This window comes from Delphinapterus leucas, chromosome 15, assembly GCF_059928025.1.
Source record: "Delphinapterus leucas isolate spDelLeu-1000000601 "Yukka" chromosome 15, BTC_Dleu_Yukka2, whole genome shotgun sequence".
NCBI classification, from domain to species: Eukaryota; Metazoa; Chordata; class Mammalia; order Artiodactyla; family Monodontidae; genus Delphinapterus; species Delphinapterus leucas.
Window position 1 is genome coordinate 44204971 of NC_143143.1, and position 20409 is coordinate 44225379.

Genomic DNA, 20409 nt, shown 5'->3' on the forward strand with positions numbered 1-20409 from the left:
TAGTTTAAAAAATACTTAGGGGCTTCCCTGGTGGCGCATTGGTTAAGAATCCGCCTGCCAACGCAGAGGACACAGGTTCGAGCCCTGGTCTGGGAAGATCCCACATGCTGTGGAGCAACTAAGCCTGTGCGCCACAACTACTGAGCCTGTACTCTAGAGCCCGCAAGCCACCACTACTGAAGCCCGAGAGCCTAGAGCCCATGCTCCGCAACAAGAGAAGCCACCGCAATGAGAAGCCCACTCACCACAGTGAAGAGTAGCCCCTGCTCGACACAACTAGAGAAAGCCCAAGCGCAGCAATGAAGACCCAATGTAGCCAAAAATAAATAACAACAAAAAAACACTTAGAAATCAATTTTAATAGAAAAGAACTTTTATTGCAAATACAGTGACTCTTCATATTACAGTAGTTTACTCTGATAAACCAAATGGCCATAATTTATGTATATTTTGGATATAAAACTATATATATATATATTTTTTTTTACATATAATATACTTTCCAGTGTGATGACACTTCAATGAGGAAAAGATTGCATTCACAATAGAAACCATCCTCCCTGAGTCCACAGCCCTAAAATAACAAGCACGATCCAAACATCCCTGCAGTGGAGCTGACCCCAACAAAGGGGCTTCCCCTCCTGTATCCCTCATCGCCAGTTGACAGTCACAGGAAGTGAAGCATTTCTGGAGTGTCTGTATCCACCCACTATGGAGAATGCCAGTGACTCAACCAGAGCAGCAACAGTGAAATGGCAGAACTGCAGAGCCCTGACTTTGCATTTTAGTCTCTGTAGCCAAGGTCAGAAGCAAAACATTAAAACTATTTTACCATTTACCTTACTGAGAGCCCCCATAACCTGTTCCACTAGCAAGCAGCAAATTTAGGAATTTTACGTAGGGACCACTAAAAAAATATATAGTCTTTCTTTTCCAACATGTCTGTTTCCCCAGCATCTGGCACATAGTCGACCTTCATTAAATGCTTGTGGGGCGAACAGAGAGTCATAATGCTCATCTGTCCAGGGGTGTGCGGCCAGTGAGCCATAGACGTTATGGCATCACAGTGGTTTACTTTTAAAAGATGTTCTTTCAGAATGAACTCCAGGAAGAAAAGCAGTCTACACAGAGAGAGATGCTGAAGCGATCTTACTGAGTAGTTTGTTGAGAGCTCTAACTCTTTCTTCCAAGAATCGGGATTTTTTCTCAGCACCTCGTTGCTTCTCTTCAGTGACCTGAAGCGCTTTCGTTAGGTGAGCATTTTCCACATAGAGCTCCTTGAGCAGCAAATCGGATCGTGTATTCTTTTCAAACTGGACAGGGGAGAAAGCCACACTGCACTGTGAATCTAATGCAGAAATGCCACGCTACTGGCTTGCCCCTCCCAGTCTTCCACGTTGTTCAAACCACAGTTTGGGGATTCTTAACAAATTGGAAGCAAATATTGGATGTAATGACAATTTTTGTTATCCTGGCGGGAGAGAGGAAATTGAGAATCTGATGAACTATGTGGTAGAGAAAACTTCAGCCAATTTTGCACAAATTGATTTTTACCATAAAATGAAGACAAAAAGACCAAAATCTGTAGGCCTCAAAAAGGAAGGAAATTGTCAAGAGTACCCAAAATGTTTGGCTCATCTCAGTGTGCTCTGCAGGCCCATCCCGTCACCCAGGACACAATGAGGCACTGTGGTCACCACACACACAGCAGCTGTAGAGGCTTCAGTGATGGGGACACAGGCCACACTAGTCAGGATGCTAAGACACAGGGGTCCCAGATTTGCGCTTCGTGAGTCAGCACTACATACATTCACTCAAGTAGTTAACTGAGCAGCTCCGTTGGCCAGGTGCTGCCCTAGCAACAGCCCTGCTCTCACAGGGCATGTATTCCAATGGAAGGAGACAGACCAGAACCAAGCTCGCAGTGTTGGGTGGTGGGACTGGTGGTGGGCCAATGTTGGGGGGTGGGACCTGCTAACAGAAAACCCAGGAGGCGACACACAGCTAAGACTGAGGTGAACAGAGAGGGCTTCTCTGTATGTTGACATTTGGACGGAGAGCTGAATAAAGCACCGGGTAAGTCAGTGAGGCTGTCCGGCATGAACATTCCACGCAGAGCTGGCACATGTGGGGATGACAGGAATGGCCAGGAGGCCTGTGAGGAAGTCAGAGCTGCCATGCTGGCTGGGCAGGGGGCCAAGGGGAGGGGAATAGGTCCTGCAGAACCTTGAAGACCACTGTAAAAACTGCCTTTTACTCTGAGGGATGTGGAAAGACTGGAGGTTTCTGAGCGGAGGAGGGCCAACACCTCCGTCACATTTGAAGGTGACTGTTGCCGCTGAAAGCACATCAAAGGAAACAAGGACACCAGCTGTTAGGACCCAAGAGATGGGGGCTCTGTATCCCATGCTGAAGGCCTAGCTGAAGGATGAGATGGGAAGGGGTCCATCAGGACTCCAAGGTTTTGGACTTGGGTGGGCAGGTGAGGGCACAGACAGCTCTGAAGGACTCCTGTAAAGAGGAGCAGAGAGCTGGTAGGACCAGGGCTCTGGAAGGTGGTGTTGAGACAAGGCTCCAGAGGATGGAAGGGCTGGGGCGGCGGGGAGGGGACACAGGCACATGCATTTCTTTGGGCACTTCTGGTCTTCCAGTGAAACAAGCACAGAGCACAGCTGAGGGGAGAGGTGCTGGAGGTCAGAGACAGGAGGGCAAGGGCCCACTGGAGAGGGCAGTGGGGGCGAGGGTGTAGTTGGGACAGCTCCCCGGCCACCCTGGCACCTCCACATGCAGGAGCCTTAGGATTCACCTGGGGTTTGGGTTGAGGTTTTGCCAGGAGTGACTGCGGGAGTCACCGAGTCTGACTGCTGGGAAGGAACGTGAGGACCAGGGACAGAGAGGGTGGGAGGATGGCAGTGCCGGCAGGGGAGGGGCTGCAGAGATGCGGGGGTGGTCAGGAGCCGGTGGCCCACACAGAGTGACGCTGCCTGGGGACCTGCAGCTCCGGATGCCGCAGATGAACCATACTTGACTGCTGTGTAAGAAAAGTATTTCTACAGATTCTCATGTTTCATTTCCCGTAGCTCCAAGTAGAACTTTTAGGGCAGCAATGGCCTCTCTCCTCTCCACCTCTCAGTGATTCCACAGGACATGGGGTTCTCTTGGGTTATGTCTCCCTGATCAGCTACTTGAATGCCCAAACGAGGCGTCATCACTCACCTGCTCTTTCAGCTCACGCACCTTCTCTTGGAGGAGCGCTTCCACGTTCTTCAAAATCATTTCCACCTCCTCCACCCGCTCTTCTGCGGCCTTCAGCTGTTTTTCATGTGCTTCCTGCACAAAAGGAGGTTAGAGACGAACACTGTACATTTTAAAAAGAATCATCAGGGGTTTATTTACTTTAGAATGGAAATTAGCTGACGTGTGCAAATCTGAGCGTGTGGATAACCTTTCATCCGTAGGGGGACGGTTAGAAATGTCTCACAAGCCACAAAGCTGCATTTCTCATTGTAGTCTAAGCAGATCAGCAGACTGCTTTGTGCTAGGACTTGTCCTTTGAGTCCTAAATGACTCAGGTGAGTTTCCCCAAACACGTTAGTCTTTCTAAAGGATTTCTGACTAAATTTCTTTGTTCTGTCAATAATCTCTCACAGCTTAACTGTCTCTCCAGCGTAACGTTTTTGCACAATGCTGAAAGGCTAGTCTTCGTTAGAATTTGTTTTACAAACGTCGAATTTCACCCACCTTTGCAGGCTTGCGCCAGTTCCTCCCTCGTGAAGGTGCCTCACCCTCTGGCCCCCCCACCCCCACCTCACGAACTCTGAGGACCAAGATGTGCCCCGCAGGCTTACACTTTAAGGTGCTCACTCACTGGTGCCTGAGAGGGTGCTTTCAGGTGGGAACTGCTGCCACCAGAAGTTGACAGAAACGGAAGCACAGAGAGGTTAACTGGCCTGAGGTCACTCGGCTGGGGTGGTGCAGCCAGGATCCAGATCCCTGCAGTGCGTGGTCTGAGCCACTGTCCTGCTGCCCTTTGAGGCTGTGACTCTGCTTCTATGTGCCTAGATGCCTAGGGCAGCACCTGGCACACAGCCGGGCTCCCCAAGTCTGTGCTGTCACTGCGCTGACCTCTTGTTCAACCGCCCCCCACGCCCTGGCTACCTTTAAACATGCCGAGCACAGCCCACCTCAGGACCTTTGCACCTGCCTGTACTCTCACAGGGCTACACAGGCAGGGACCCTGCCCGTCGCCTCCCTCGCGGCCCCTCTATCACCATCTTTCAGGCCTGGAAGCGGGGACCGTGTGTGTGGCTGTGTGGCTGGCTGCAGACACGTGCAGCCCGGAAGACAGACTGGGGGGCTTTGGGGTGCCTTCTGGGTCGGCTGCTCAACGCCCCCCAGTTCTCAGGGAAAGTTGGGTCCCATAGCTTCCATAAACCAGTCCTCACGTAGTGGGACATCTGCGGGGCCATCTTCCCCTGGGCACCTGGGCAGCTTTTGGCTAAGTCACCAGAGAGCCAACCTTACCCTCCCCATCACCCTCAGCCGGCCCTTGGGCCCCTGTCCTCACTTACCCGTTCCTCCAGCTGGAGCTGCCGAGCCGCCTGCCGCTCCCCTTCCAGCAGCTGCTCCATCTGCTCCTGCAGCTGCCGGACCGCGTGGGCGTGCTGGGACTGGGCCAGCCTCAGCCTCGTGGTGGCCCCGTACAGCTGCCCGGGGAGAAGGCACCCAGTGTTGGGGTGACTGCCCAGAGCTACCGGGTCACTACCAGGCACAGAAGACTGCATCCCTACCTTTAAGGTCACCCCACAAGGGAAGTGTCTGCAGCAAAACCCACGATTTCTAAAGAGCCCGTTTAGCTGAATTCTGACGCCCAAATTCCATGCAGCTGGCGCTTCTGCACAGTGAGAGCCAGGAAGGCCTGCCTGTAATCCTCCACGTGACCTCCCGCTGGGTTACGTAACCTTCTGTCATGTTTACCTTCCGGGTACATTACTGGGGTGTAATTCCTTTAATACTGTGACCCACGCCAGCTGTGTACGGCAGCCTTCCTCTAAGTGAAGAGTTCACGCTCCTGACACCTGGCTGCGGCCGGGGTCCCAGAGGTGGGTCACACAGTGATCAGCGAGGGGCTGGGAGCAGGTGTGGATGGACCTCAGCACTCGCTCCCTGGGCACAGAACCCACTGGGGCGTTGGTACCAAGCTGTCCAGAGCCTGGCCACTTCCCCTGACGGACCACCTGGGAGGCCGGATCTCAACACCACTTCTATCACTTGGACTCTGGCAGCTTCGTCTGGAACACACAGAACTTCCCTCTGAGACCCCACAGACAGGAGAGGCAACAGCTCTGCCAGGGGTCCTGCCGAGGGCAGGCTGGAGAGGAGGGCGCCGGCCATGCCAGGCAAGGGCGAGGCTGTGAGCCCGCAGCCCCACTTCCCTCACCGTCCCATGTCACTGCGTGTCTGAGGGGCCACCCCAGGCGGTTCTCCAGGATGGGTCCCCCCAGAGACACACCCATACACAGGGGTCCAGCAGGGCAGCTACCGTGCTCTTTGGGATGAAGAGAGGGGTGGATAGTTCCCACACACCCTCCACCAGATGTAGCCTCCTCCCGACTTTCGAGATTCAGACGGTCCCTCTGCAGTCACTCTGGCCCGTGTCTGCACCCCTACCCACCCGAAAGTGCTCTTCACACCCCCTGCCCAGGTTCCTCGCCGCCCGCTTTCCACTTGGCTGGGTGGTATATCAGCACCGCCCAACTGAGTGCCCCGAGCCCCCTCCTTGTGAAATGAGGTGCGGGTGGAGGCTGGACTGCCTCCGGAGAGCCCTGCTCAACTGCCACGTGAGAAGGGGGACGTCCCCAGGAGAGCAGCGGGGCCACTGCAGCCGGGAAGCCAGGGCCTTCGCGTTCTGGATGCCGGGGCGGGGCAGCGAGCCCCTCAGACGGCAGCCCCTCCTGCCCTGAATCCAAGCTGGACTGGCAGAATGTGGGGAAGTGATATTCAGAACTCCCGGGCACCGGCCTCAGAAGCCTAGCCACCTGTATGCTCTTCTGGGGGCGCCTGGTTGCCGCACCTTGAGAACCCCATGCCGTGGAGAGGCCGGTGCGGGTGCCCCAGTCCATGGCACCCCTGTAAGTGCCCTCTTGGACGCCTGGCTCCCCTGCTAGACCTGTGACCTTGGAACCACTCATGGCGCACCGGTGACCACTCCCTCCCTCCCCGTGGCTCTGTGTGCACCTCACCTCCACACACCCAGAGGGTCCCTAGGCGCCCTGGAAGCTCTTACTTCCCTTTTCCACACTTTCATCCAGGTGTGTTTCACGGGGGTCCCCGTCTAAGTCACAAAAGGGGCGCCAGCTCACGTCGCAGCAGCCCGCTTAAGTGCGGCATCTCCTGCCGTGACGGCGGCTGAATGTTGAGCAGCCCAGCGGGCACGGAGACCTCCGGCAGCCCAGCCCTCCTGCCAGCAGATGGGTCTGACTCCTTAGCCTCGAAGGCTCAATCTAGCCCAGGCAATTTCTCAAGGTTCCTTTGGCACTAAAAGTAGAGAAGGGAGCCCCCAGTACGTGGTGGCACCTCGGGCATAGTGCCTGCTTACGGCAGGGGGCTGAGCCCACAGGAGCCTGACAGCACCTCATAAGGCCCCAGTGGGGGATCCCGCACCCAGACCGACCCCTCTGCAGCCCCGGGCCATCTGAGAAGTGACTGTTCACACCAGGTGACCACAGCCAAGTCCAGGAGTCAGGCCAGGGGCCAGCTGGGGAACCTGGTACAAAGGCTGGGCAGAGGCATGCGGGTTAGAGACCCTCTGCCACGGCCCTTTTCCCGCTGCTGTACCCTGGCCCTCCAAGCACACCCCAGGTCTGAGTCCACACTGGGCCCGTGGCCCTCAGGGCACCTCACCCCGTCACCTCCCTTCTCCTGTTCGAACTCCTCAGAAGAACCAGCCCTGTGTCCCTGAACCTCACGCTGTCAGGCACCCGCCGTCCCTCCTGGGCCCACTTAGCTCACATATGTTTGTCCCAGACCGCGAACTCCCTGCCTCCTCTGAGCCTGGTGCGTGCTGGACAAATGCTGCGGCAGGAGAGCAGGTGGAACACCCACAGGTATGTGACACCTGGGCTCCACTGGGGGCGTGGAGCGGGGTCACCTCGGGGGCTGCTCTGCCCTGTTGGCCTGGACCTCAGAGGCCACCTGCCGCGTTCCCTGGCCCCTCCATCTGTAGAGGGCACACCTGGAGGCACTGCTATGGCCTCCTCCCCTCGTGAGGAACAGGTGCAGCTCTTCACGTGGCTCACTTGAGTTCAACCCGACCCTGGACTGAGCCTGACTCAGTCCTGGGCCTGGCGGATGCCCAACTAGCCAGGTGACCTGAGGCAGACCAAGGATGCCCCTGGCTGGACTAGTCCCGGCCAGGCCGTCAGAGGCAAGGCTGACCCCTCCCGGGCTGGGACCACCACACACACCCACCTGGTCCCGACTCTCTTCGAGGGCCTCTCTCAGCTGTGACTGTGCCAGTCTCAGGCTCTGACGTTCCTGAGTCACGTGTTCAAGTTCAAGTTCAAGTTTTTGGATCTGGTTATCCTGTTTTTTAAAAATCAGTTTCACAAGTATAAGCAGTATCTTAGCAAAAATGTGACACGTTTAAGGCAGAAACTTCAGAGAAGCAAACATTACAGCAGCCCGAGGACCACATCCGACGTTCTGCTGTATCTCCTGGCCCTCCCTCCACACGCACGGACTTTGGTTGTATGCTGTGCTTTCCCCCTCTTATTATATCTTGAGTGTTAAATACTTTTCAAAAACATGGTTTTTAATGGCTGCGCCATCATTTACTGACTAATTCAATACTGTTGATGATTCAAAGCTGATTCCAATTCTGTTTTGCTATTATAAATACCACAGCAATGAACATACTTCCAGCTAAGTCCGTACACAATGCTCAGTAAAGTTCCCACTAGCAGAATCATGAAGCCAGAGCGCACGGACGTTCTTGATGCTCTTGACATATATTTTGCCATACTGTCCTCCGGAGAGGTTGTACCAACTTACTCTCCTATCATCAAGATTTAATTCCTCTCTACTACTTTTTCTAGATACCAGGCTTTGTAAAAGCTGCTGAAGTCCACATATTTTCAGGGCTTGCTTGTTAAGTCCCTCCCTTTACCTCCAGGCACGTCAGGGCTGTTCCTCATCTGTTTTAGGCCAGCCTGTCTGCCCCTCCCTGCCGCGCCGGCCACTCACCTGCAGCTCCTCCCGGCGTGCCGCCTCCTCCAGCCTCTGTGTCAGCAGCTGAACAGTGATGTGATTCTTCTTGCTCTGGGCCTGGTGGGTGGAGGCCTCCTCTCCCAGCTGCAGGACCCTGTGGTTGAGCTGGGACAATTCATCCTTGCATTTCTGGCTCTAGAACAAAAAGGGATAAAACACAGATGAAAAAGTTATTATTATTATTATTTTTTTGCGGTACGTGGGCCTCTCACTGTTGTGGCCTCTCCCGTTGCGGAGCACAGGCTCCGGACGCGCAGGCTCAGCGGCCATGGCTCACGGGCCCAGGTGCTCCGCGGCATGTGGGATCTTCCCGGACCGAGGCACGAACCCGTGTCCCCTGCATCGGCAGGCAGACTCTCAACAAAAAGTTATTTTTTTAAACCAACAGCATTCCAGTGGTTCTCAACCAGGGACACTCTTGCTCCCCGAGGGACGCTTGGCAATGTCTGGAGACCATTTTGGTCATCACAGCTAGCGGGGTGGGGTTACTACTAGAAACTAGTGGATGAGGAGCTCAGCGTCCCCAGAGTGATGGGCTCTCTGGCCACGGGGCAGAGGATGAACTCTGGTCCATCCAAGAAGCAGCAGACTGGGCACCAGGGGGGCTCACAGCGCATCAACATCCAACCACTGCTCTGGAGAACTAGCATGGTTTTCTTGTTTCTCCCACGGTTATTTCTAACATTATCTTAAGCAATTTGAAGGGAAAAAAAACCCCTCGTTATACTTGAGGCACGTGATTCTCTTCAAATCATTGTCATTAAACACAAAATCCGAGGCTCTCGGTGCGGGGAGCACACTGATAAAATCTCCCACTTTGCAGGCAGCGGATGCTGGACCCTGGACGGTGCTGCCTGGGATGAAACAGCAGCCAGCAGGTGACACACGGAAGTGCGTTATTTCCAACCGGGTGTCACACACCTTCACACAAACCACGTTTCACTCATCTGCTTTTCCCCAGCAGCCGCTCTGGAGGCCGAGGGTCTGCACCCCTCCATGCCTCAGAGCGGCGTCCACGCACAGCTGGTGGGCGCGTCACTGTCGCCCCAGGGCCGGATGTTCCCACCATATCAGCCAGGCGCAGGAAGAAGCAGGCTGGGGCGAGAGCTATGGGTCTCTCCAGGGGACAGCAGAGGTCTGAGAAGCCAGAGGTGACAAAAACACTCCCAGAGGACTTCGCTGTTGGTGCAGTGGTTAAGAATCCGCCTGCCAGGCTGCACTGAATCCATATGGTTGTGCCTTATACACACACACACACAGAGGCATAATGATTGATTACTTAGAACGAGTTCCTCTAGGATGAACTTTTCTTCTCTACATTAGTTTTTTCTTTAAATTTAACCTTCAGTTTTGAGTCACTCAGTTGGCTGTCGCATCATATGAGTCTTTGGTTGCCTCCCAGTGATGCCAGATGGGATCAGCACAGCCCCAGGTGCTAGCTGCTAATGCCTATAAAATACCACCCACCCCCACAAAGGAGAATCATTTAAGAGTTCTTCGGACTTCATCTTCAAAAGTAGCCAAAGAATTCACGTGACAGGTTATCCCAGAAAATCTTTTGCAGTTAGTGAAATTAGGGTATAACTAAGAACATTCGGAATACTACACACACAGTTTAGGTGATCTTGGTATAGTGGTGGGACAGCAGTAAAGTAATTAACATGTACATGCTCTGCTGGGTGCAGTGGTTAAGAATCACGCCGCAGGGTGCAGGGGAGACTAAAGGGAAAGAGGTGTTCAGCCTAGAAAAACATTTCTCAGTGGATTTCCTATGAAGTCAATGCGTCTTGGGTTTAACTTTGAAACAAATTAAAACATTTAAAAACTGACTTACTAGCATTTGTGGATTTCAGATTGAGACCCATGTAAAAGTAGTGCTTTATTCTGTGAAAAAAAAAGAATCCACCAGCTGATGCAGGGGACATGGGTTCGATCCCCAGTCCGGGAAGATCCCACATGCCGGGGAGCAACCAAGCCCGTGCACAACAACTAATGAGCCTGCGCTCTAGAGCCTGTGAGCCACAACTACTGAAGCCCGCGTGCTCTAGAGTCCACGTGCCGCAACTACTGAAGCCTGTGTACTCAAGGGCCCGCGTGCCGCAACTACGGAGCCCGCGGGCTGCAACTACTGAAGCCCGTGCGCCTACAGCCCGTGTTCTGCAACAAGAGAAGCCACCGCAATGAGAAGCCCACACATGCAACGAAGAGGAGCCCCCGCTCGCCACAACTAGAGAAGGCCCACGCATAGCAACGAAGACCCAACGCAGCCAAAATAATAATAACAATAATAATAAAAATTAAAAATAAATAAAAACACTCCCAGAAAGAGTAAGAGCTCAGCAAGGTGTCAGGACACAAGGTTGGCAGGAGAAAATCCACTGTACTTCTGCGTCCTGACAGTGAACACGCAGAATCCCACGTGAAAAACAAAACACCATTTCTGGCTTCTGGTCTGGCCTGTAAAGAGCTTGGAAGTCATCACTCCCATCCTCCCAACAAGAAAAAGCTGAGTAACTGAAAACTCAACCACTCTTCTGAGACCCATCAGAGAACTGAGGTCACAGGGCAAATCAATGCCCTGAAAACTGGAGAGACGGGCAAAGAGGGTCACAGCTCACCAGGAGCTGATGGCTGGAGCCCGAAACAAAGTGGCTACTGTGGGCGGAACTGTGTCCACAAACTCTCGGCTGTGTCTGGAGACAGGGCTTGCAGCAGGTAATTAAGGTTAAATGTGCTCAAGAGGCGGGGTCCTAATCTGATAGGGCTGTGACTTTATGAGAAGACACAGTGAGAGGGCATCGTCTGCAAACCCGGAAGAGCCTCGCCAGAACCAAGTCAGCCTCGCCTTGATCTTGGACTTCTGGCCTCGAGAACCGTGAGGCAATAAACTTCTGTGGTTTAAGCCACCTGTCTGTGGCATTCTGTATGGAGCCTGAGCAGACTAAGACAGTGACCATTCTGAAGTACACAGAGCGCTCTGTTCTCCTGCCCTCAAGGGAAATGTCCTTTTTACCAGATCAGAACCAGTGTGGGGAAGGGGATACCCAAGTGCAGCCCCCTCTAAACTTTCTGACTCAGTACACACCTATCAGAGTGGCTAAAAGAAAAGCGTGACAACACAAGTGTGGGCAAGGATGTGGGGAAACGATCAAGCACGCATTGCTGGCAGGAACGGAAACTGTTACAGCCACTCTGGATAAGAGTTGGGCAATTTCTTATAAAACTAAACATGTGACTACCATACAGCTCAGCAACTGCCCTCCCGGGCATTTATCCCATGAAATGAAAACCTATAGCCACACAAAGACCTGCCCGAGAATGTTCACGGCACCTCTGTGACAGCCCCAAACTGGAATCAGCCCAGCCGTCCTTTAAAAGGTGAGCGTTAAAACAAGCTGTGGGCAACTTCCCTGGTGGTCCAGCGGTTAAGACTCCGTGCTCCCAAGGGCCCGGGTTCGATCCCTGGTCGGGGAACTAAATCCCGCAGGCCACAACGAAGACCCCACGTGCCGCAGCTAAGACCAGGCGCAGCCAAATAAAGAAATAAATATTAAGAAACAAAACAAAACAAGCTGTGGGACATCAATGCCTTGGAAAAGTGTCCAGCGACAGGAAGAAGCTAACCGGGGACACACAGCCGGGAATTATGATATGTGAGAAAAGGCAACCCCAAAGTTCGTATTCTGTATTCCTTTTGTATCACATTTTGAAATGACACAATTTTGGAAATGAAGGGCAGCTAGTGGTTTTCAGGGGTTAGGGGCTGGGGTAGGTGGGCAGGAAGGCGGTGGGTGGGGTCATGAAAGAACAATGTGAAGGATCTTTGTGGAGCTGGAGCTGTTCAGTATCTTGACTGTGGTCATGGAGACACGAACCTACACAGGGGATAAAATTGCATAGAACGTGACACACACACGAGTACACAAGTAAAACTGGGGAAACCCGAGTAAGGCGCATGGATTGTATCAATGTCGACATCTTGGTCGTTGATATTCATTATGGACTGATGCCTGCCAATTCACATGTTGAAGCCCAAACCCCCAATACCTCAGAGTGACTGTATTTGGAGATGGGGTCTTGAAAGAGGAGATTAAGGTAAAATGAGGTCATATGAGTCCAATATGATGGTGTCCTAATACGAGATGAGGACACAGACACATCAGAGGGACGACCACGTGAGGACACAGGGAGAGGACAGCTGTATACAAGCCGAGGAGAGAGGCCACAGAAGAAACCAGTCCTGCCCTGATCCTGGACTTCTAACCTCGAGAACTATGAGGAAATAAACTTCTGTCGTATAAGCCACTCACTCTGTGGTACTTTGTTATGGCAGCCCTAGCAAACTAACACAGATAATATTATACTATAGTTCCATAAAATGTTACGACTGGAAGAAACTGGACAAAGTGTATTTCTCTGTAAAATACTTCTCATAACCACCTGGGAGTCTGCAATCATCAATACTAATTTCAATTTTAAAAAGAATTAAAAAACAAAAACAAGAATGACACATCCCAGCTTCTGTGCTTCAGTCCAAAAGCCAGTAAGTGAGACCAAGTACAGAAGGCATTTACTTATGGGGCAAAGGGAGACCAGTGTGGAGGTCAGTGCTGAGTGAGACAGGGCATTTACCTGCAGGGTAAAGGGATTAATCAAATAGTTAAGTAAATCTATTGAAGATGAGGAAACCAGGTTTTTCATTGCTAGAGGCAAGAGTTACAAATATGGAAAGGGAGAAAACTAGAATTATCCCTGTGATGTTGGAATTGCAGATAAGAGTTTGAATTCATGGTTTTCAGTAGGGAGATATATAAATAAGTATACCTGAAACCATGTGCATGTGAGCATAATAAATATATGTATACACTCCCTAGCTCTATGCACTGACTGCACCTGGACATAGCGATGCCCCAGGAGCTGTGAGCACTCCTAGTGCCCAGATCTTGGTCTCTAAATACCATTCGGAACTAAAAGTCACCAAGGGCTCCTTGGAGAAATGACTGCTTCCAGGACTGGGGCAGGGAAGTACGAGATGAACCTGGAATATCGTGAGGCACCAAAAAGTGAGGAAGTGTGCAAAGAATGACCAGGACCTGTCAGGAGGACCCAGAAGTCCCCCTGAGGGGGCTCTTATTGGCCAAATCTGGGACAATCTGAGCATGAAAATAAATACTGATGGTAACATATTAATAACCCACTGAATAAAACAGGAATCTATGATAGTAACATAATGATGAATAAATAAATGGAGGGCTTCCCTGGTGGTGCAGTGGTTAAGAATCCGCCTGCCAATGCAGGGGACACAGGTTCGAGCCCTGGTCCGGGAAGATCCCACATGCCGTGGAGCAACTAAGCCCGTGCGCCACAACTACTGAGCCTGCACTGTAGAGCCCGTGAGCCACAACTACTGAGCCCATGTGCCACAACTACTGAGCCTGTGCTCTAGAGCCCATGCTCCTCAACAAGAGAAGCCACCGCAATGAGAAGCCCACGCACCACAACGAAGAGTAGCCCCCGCTCACCGCAGCTGGGGAGAGCCCGTGCGCAGCAACGAAGACCCAATGCAGCCAAGAATAAATAAATAAAATAAATAAATTAAAATAAATAAATAAATGGAGAGAAGAAAAAGCTCTTCCTTACACTAGAACACCAATTAACAAATATAAAAGGAAGCTGGGATTAGTCACCAGCTGGCCACCATCACAGTAATAACTGACTCCACCAAGAAACAGAGGATGCGAAAACAAGGGGGCGAGAGTTTGATGAAGAACAAGGTATTCACAGCATGTCAAAGCATTTCCCCATAAAATATTCAGTAATTACCAAGGGGAGAAGCCTGACCAACACCACCTGACCAAGAATCTAAGTTGACGTCACTAATGCTTGTGTCCCCGGACTGGATGGGATGAGAAGGACACAGCATCACTTTGGGGATATTCACACATAATCTGAATCCAATCACAGGGAAGCACCAGATACACCGAAACAGCCACTTGTAGTCTTCAGAAGCGCCAGGTCCTAACAACAAGGACAGGTGGACTGAAGCCACACGAGGTCCTGGGCTGGCTGATCGGGCAGTTTCATAGTCACACTGATTTCCTAATTTGGGGTGGGAGAGGGCTGATGGGTCAGCAACTCACTCTCAAATCTTTCACAACAAAGTTCTGTGCTTCCTTGTTGTAAGCTTGAAATTATTTCAAAATAATGGAAAAGGGAGGGTGGCATCAGCTTCATGCCAGGTGTCAATACTTCACCTGTGTGCAGAGCTCTTCCATCTCAGAGCAGGCCTTTTCCTTCTCTCTCTTTAAAACCTCAACTTCCTTCCTGTTGAAGAAGCAAAGTTAACAGTATCACTGACCACTCATCGCTCACGGTCACCTTGGCGGCTTGGATTTGTACACCTGCTCCTGGTACCCTACAGCCACTGCTCTGTCACTGTCCTACGCTATTGCTGCTGCTGGTCCAATCGGATCCAAGCTTCGGAACCAGAGGAACCCTGGCAGCACTGTAAGAACAAACCCTCCGTGACGTTCCTCAATCACACACGTTAATCTCTCTCTAGCACACGTGACTGCTCTTCACACCCAGCAGCGTAAACACCAACACAGGCTTCATTCACTGACGTCTGAGGTCAAAGGGGTCCCAGCACCAAACCTAGGGAAAAAGGGCTCCTGGAGGGAAAGATCTTGCAGATTTCAGAATTGCTGTAACGTAACAGAGATCGCTTATTGACCGTCCACTTTGGATCCCAGGCTTTCATCATCAGGCACTTTAATCCAATCAACACCGCATCCTCGGCAGTTTAGAGCCGAGCTCATCGTGAACGTCATTAAAAAAAAGCCAAACAAACCATCCTTGGATGAGGCTCTGATGGTGAAAGCAGAAATCCACTGACAGGCAATCCCGAACCTCCACCGCAACACACACACACACACACACACACCCCTCCTGCCTCAGTGCTCAGGCCCCCGACCCCTGACTCTCTCTCTCACACACACACAGACACACACACCACACACACACACCACACACACACAGACACACACACACACACAGACACACGCACACACACCACACACACACACACAGACACACACACACACACACACACACAGACACACACACACACACACACACACACACACACACACACACACCCCTCCTGCCTCAGTGCTCAGGCCCCCGACCCCTGACTCTCTCTCTCACACACACACAGACACACACACCACACACACACAGACACACACACCACACCCACACAGACACACACACACACACAGACACACACACACACACACACACACACACACAGAGCTCCTGCCTCAGTGCTCAGACCCCCGACCCCTGACTCTGACTCACTGAAATCGACAGACCAGGAATGAACCTCGGAGAAAAGCACAGCCGAAACCATTATCAGAACAAGAACAAACAGATTCTACTCGCCCAGAAAGGCTGCAAGAGTATCTCTCGCCCCTATGAGAATGCTCGATGCCTCCCCCAAGCCCTGAGCACGATGTGGAGTATTTCTGCAGGGTGAGCAGTGCTTGCAGAGCAGCGTCAGAGGCACACGGGCCTGTGCTGGAGCTGGTGGCGGTGGTGCTGACCTGGCACCTCCTACTTCTGCGAGCAAGGAGCTCAGGAAGGAAGGTGGCTGCTGACATCTGCAAGGAGGCCCGAGCCCCGCTGTGCCTGGCAAGGCTGGTCAGACGGCAGCACGGCTCTCCTGGAACGCGGGTTATCTGTGAACACGTCCCACTTTCTACAGCAATGCCTTCTAAGATTACTCTACGAAGAGCAAGCCCTGTCAGGGACCGGGGTCGGGGTGGGACCATTGAGACGGCCCTTACCTCTGTGCAGCCTCTGTCCTTTCTGCAGCTTCAAGCTCTTGCTGGATCCTTGTCAGCTCATTTTTCAAAAACGTGTTTTCTTCAGAGAGCCTATCCAACTTGATTCTGCATGAGAAATTTAAGAAAGGATCAAGAGTGGGAACTCCAGAAGCTGGTCACCCCCACGCACTCCAGCCTTGCAGTGACCCTGCAGCCACACTTCCCCTTCCCTAGATGAGGGTGCAGGACACCACTTCCTTCGCTCTCCTGTATCCTGTGTTAACCTGCTCTGGTTTGCATCTCCCTAGAGATAAGCTATAGAAGACAAAGCTTTCTTAGCTTCTAAAACGGCCACACAATCAACAACTCCCTGGTGTATTCTTGGTTCTTCGTGTTCACGGCTGGCCTGTTCCTGCATCTTATAACCTCCACTGAAATGTGAGTGCGCCCATGGCTGGCACCAGTGCAAGATGCTGGGTGAGTCCTCGCGAGGTCACTGCAAGGAGAGTGGCCACCCCCTCCACCCAGGGGACTCCAGCACAAAGCTGAGGAACACAAGGACTGGGGAGGCCGGATCCCAAGGGAAGAGTGCCGCCATCCTACACCCTGAGGTCAGTACCAGGAGGAGCTTGGGACGATGCCCGTGTCAGTGGACAGAGGGCGACCTGATGCAACATGCAGCCTTCAGGGGGAAAAGCAAGTACCGACAGTGGCTGCCGGGACCAAGTCTGCCCGGAGCCCCCCTGGCTTCCGACGCTCTTAGAGACTCCCTGGGAAGGTAACCCCATCGATGTGTGACACACGAGCAACTGACAAGTAAAGATCACGGGGAGGCAGCCTGAAACCCACGCCTGCTGCCCAGAGAGTCTATCCTTAACGCATGTTGGTCTTGCGGACATTTATTCCCCTAAACAGGTCTCTACCTGGCATCAGCTTCTTTTCAATCTAAAAGTACTCAAAGCCACATGACCTCATGTGTTTATGTATTATTCTTATAATGTCAAGCATAAGTATCTCCTTCATAAGCATAAGTACCACTTCACTTTTCCTCATGAGGAACTAGAGAGAAAAATAAAGACACAGAAGTCAACGGAATTTTTAAAGCAGCAAAGGGTCTCAAGCAGGGGAGTGACACAAATGAGGTCTGTGTTTTGAACTGTCATTCCGGCTCCACGATGGAAAACAAATCGATTCAAGGCAGGCGTGTGTGTGTGTGGTTGGCAGGGGATCCTGCCTCCAGCTTCGGGGACCTCAGATAAGTTGGCAGTTGCTCCACCCCAGCTGCCCACACTCACCAAATAACCAGAGCAGAGCGGGTCATCTAGTGTGTGATGTCCTCACAGAAGGTAATGGAAACCTCCAGGGGTCCCCAAACAAAAAAAACCCGGAAGCTGAAACCAAAGCCATGAGCATTAAGCAACACAAAAATGGGGTTACCCTGAGGCCAGCACCTACACCAGTGTGGAGAAACCACACCGTGGATACATGCACCGGGCCAGTTCCCTGGAAGAGGTTAAAGTGGCCTCAGATTAAGAGGCTCCCAACTCTTGGCAAAAGCAAAGCACATCCTTTCTGCAGGGAGCACCCTCTACTACAGCTCCCAGGATTCCCAGAGATAAACATCACGTAAGCATGAGCTCACAATCAAAGATCACCGCAATATATGTGGAAAAGGACCCCCTATGAGAGTCAGAAGAAGCCAGAACAACAGAATTAGATCCTGTAGGAACCTCAGATACTGGAATTATCAGACACAAACTAAGGATAAATATTATGAAATGTTTACTTAACTAAAAGATGGAAATTTTAAAAGGGACAAGCAACAAGAAGCTGTCAAAAATGATCAGACAGGACTAACTAAACAGGATTTTGGAAAATAAAAAGTCAGTGTCAAAAGAAAAGCTCACTGGCAGAATGTGCCATAGACAGAAAAGAAGTTGGAGGTAATGAAAGAGAGGTTAAGAAATGGAGGAAGAAGGATGCTCAACATCACTAATCATTAGAGAAATGCAAATCAAAACGACAATGAGGTATCACCTCACACCAGTCAGAATGGCCATCATCAAAAAAACTACAAACAGTAAATGCTGGAGAGGGTGTGGAGAAAAGGGAACCCTCTTGCACTGTTGGTGGAAATGTAAACTGATACAGCCACTATGGAGAACAGTACGGAGGTTCCTTAAAAAACTACAAATAGAACTACCATACGACCCAGCAGTCCCACTACTGGGCATATACCCTGAGAAAACCATAATTCAAAAAGAGTCATGTACCACAATGTTCATTGCAGCTCTATTTACAACAGCCAGGACATGGAAGCAACCTAAGTGTCCATTGACAGATGAATGGATAAAGAAGATATATACAATGGAATATTACTCAGCCACAAAAAGAAACAAAATTGAGTTATCTGTAGTGAGGTGGATGGACCTAGAGTCTGTCATACAGAGTAAAGTAAGTCAGAAAGAGAAAAACAAATACCATACGCTAACACGTATATATGGAATCTAAAAAAAAAAATGGTTACGAAGAACCTAGGGGCAGGATGGGAAAAAAGACATAGACCTTCTAGAGAATGGACTTGAGGATATGGGGAGGGGGAAGGGTAAGCTGGGACAAAGTGAGAGAGTGGCATGGACATACATACACTACCAAACATAAAATAGATAGCTAGTGGAAAGCAGCCACATAGCACAGGGAGATCCGCTCGGTGCTTTGTGACCACCTAGAGGGGCAGGATAGGGAGGGTAGGAGGGAGGGAGACGCAAGAGGGAAGAGTTAATGGGGACATATGTATATGTATAACTGATTCACTTTGTTATAAAGCAGAAACTAACACACCATTGTAAAGCAATTATACTCCAATAAAGATGTTAAATAAATAAACAGATAGATAGATAGATAGATAGTTAGAGAGAAATGGAGGAAAAGTGAAAAGACCTAACATCATACATCCAGTTGTAGAGGACAGTGAGGGGAGAAGCAATATTTTGCGAATAATGGCTGAGAGTTTTTCATAGGACACAAATCTATACATTCAGTAGACAATGTTTTCTAAGTAGGATAAGTAAAAAGAAAACCACACCTATGTCCTACGACCCAACAATTCCATTCTTATGTACACCAGCAACCAGAACAAAAAATGGGGCTCCCCAAAGCCCCCAAGGGTTGCCACTATCCTGACTTGGAAAAGTGACCCCTGGGGGACTTGTGCTGGGGACACAGATATGTCCAATTCATCAACAATTCTTCCAACTGCACACATGCGTGTATTTTTCTTGTGCGTATAACACTTTAATAAAAAGTTAAAGTGAAAGAATACACACCTAAACATACCAAAGAAAACCCATAGAAGATGGAGAAGTTAATAGCAGCCAGAGGATACAACTCATATCACCATTCTCAGGTTCTAGGGTTCAGTCCCACTGACCCAGACTAATGGCCTTTCCTGTTATTTTAGAGCTTTTAGGCCTTTTATCCACCTCCCCAAGGACCATGAGATGACAGACAATGGAGACCGTGTTGCCCTTGCTACCAGGCGAGTCAGAGGCAGGAGGTAAAGTGAGTCAAAATTCTACAAAGCAAAGGGCTTCAGGGCCTAAGCCCTAGTTAATACATATTTTTGAAGTCAGAATCTTTGGGAATTCCCTGGTGGTCCAGTGATTAAGACTCCATGCTTCCACTGGAGGGGCATGGGTTTGATCCTTGGTCAGGGAACTAAGATCCCGCATGCCGCATGCGCAAAAAACCGAAAAGTCAGACTCTTTGTAAAATAGCCTGTTCTTTCAGGGCTCACATGTCTGCACCAACAAGAACCCCTCAGGTAACAGCCATTGTGATGCTGAGCCGTTTGCCCAAATCCAATTTCAAATTCGGGTTCTGAGCAAGAAACCCTGGACGCGAAATCCCAAAAGGATATGGTGCCAGACCTGACCCGCTGCAGCGCCTCCTCCAGCTGGTCCCTCTCCTGGGCCAGCTGCCGCGCGTGGCCCCGCTCCAGCTCCACGGCCCGCTGCAGCCGCTCCCGCAGGCCTCGGACAGCCTCCTGCGACTCCTGGTGCAGCGTCGCCAGCTCGGCCTTCTGACCCTGCAGCACACCAACCTCGAGCTTGAAGGCCCGCTCCAGCTCCTTTCTCTCCTCCGCAAAGGCCCTTTTCATCACCTCCATCTCCCTTTCATAGTAATTCACCTGGGAAAAGAAGCGTGAGTGATGTCAGCCAGGGGCCCCTAAACATGATCTGCCTGACGATACAAGGCTGCCCGGCACAGCATCCAAAGAGCGGGGGGCCCGGCCTCAACGAGGTGCTGGGGCCTG

At 51.2% G+C, this 20409-nt stretch overlaps 2 protein-coding genes across 2 annotated transcripts in view; one reads left to right on the plus strand and one right to left on the minus strand.

Annotated features, from left to right (window-relative positions):
* The window catches only part of GINS1 (GINS complex subunit 1), a 29360-nt gene extending 28739 nt beyond the window's left edge, over positions 1-621 (plus strand). The window contains exon 7 of the mRNA XM_089896546.1: positions 4-621. Coding sequence (XP_089752672.1) covers positions 4-144 — 141 coding nt within the window. The 3' untranslated portion in view covers positions 145-621. The remainder of the gene's footprint in view (positions 1-3) is intronic.
* Positions 289-20409, minus strand: part of NINL (ninein like) — a 106386-nt gene continuing 86265 nt past the window's right edge. Inside the window, exons 16-23 of the mRNA XM_022594154.3 lie at positions 20024-20283; positions 16116-16220; positions 14523-14592; positions 8245-8403; positions 7471-7584; positions 4572-4706; positions 3217-3330; positions 289-1313 (exon numbers count right to left, since the gene is read on the minus strand). Of these exons, the coding sequence (XP_022449862.1) occupies positions 1122-1313; positions 3217-3330; positions 4572-4706; positions 7471-7584; positions 8245-8403; positions 14523-14592; positions 16116-16220; positions 20024-20283 (1149 nt within the window). The 3' untranslated portion in view covers positions 289-1121. The remainder of the gene's footprint in view (positions 1314-3216; positions 3331-4571; positions 4707-7470; positions 7585-8244; positions 8404-14522; positions 14593-16115; positions 16221-20023; positions 20284-20409) is intronic.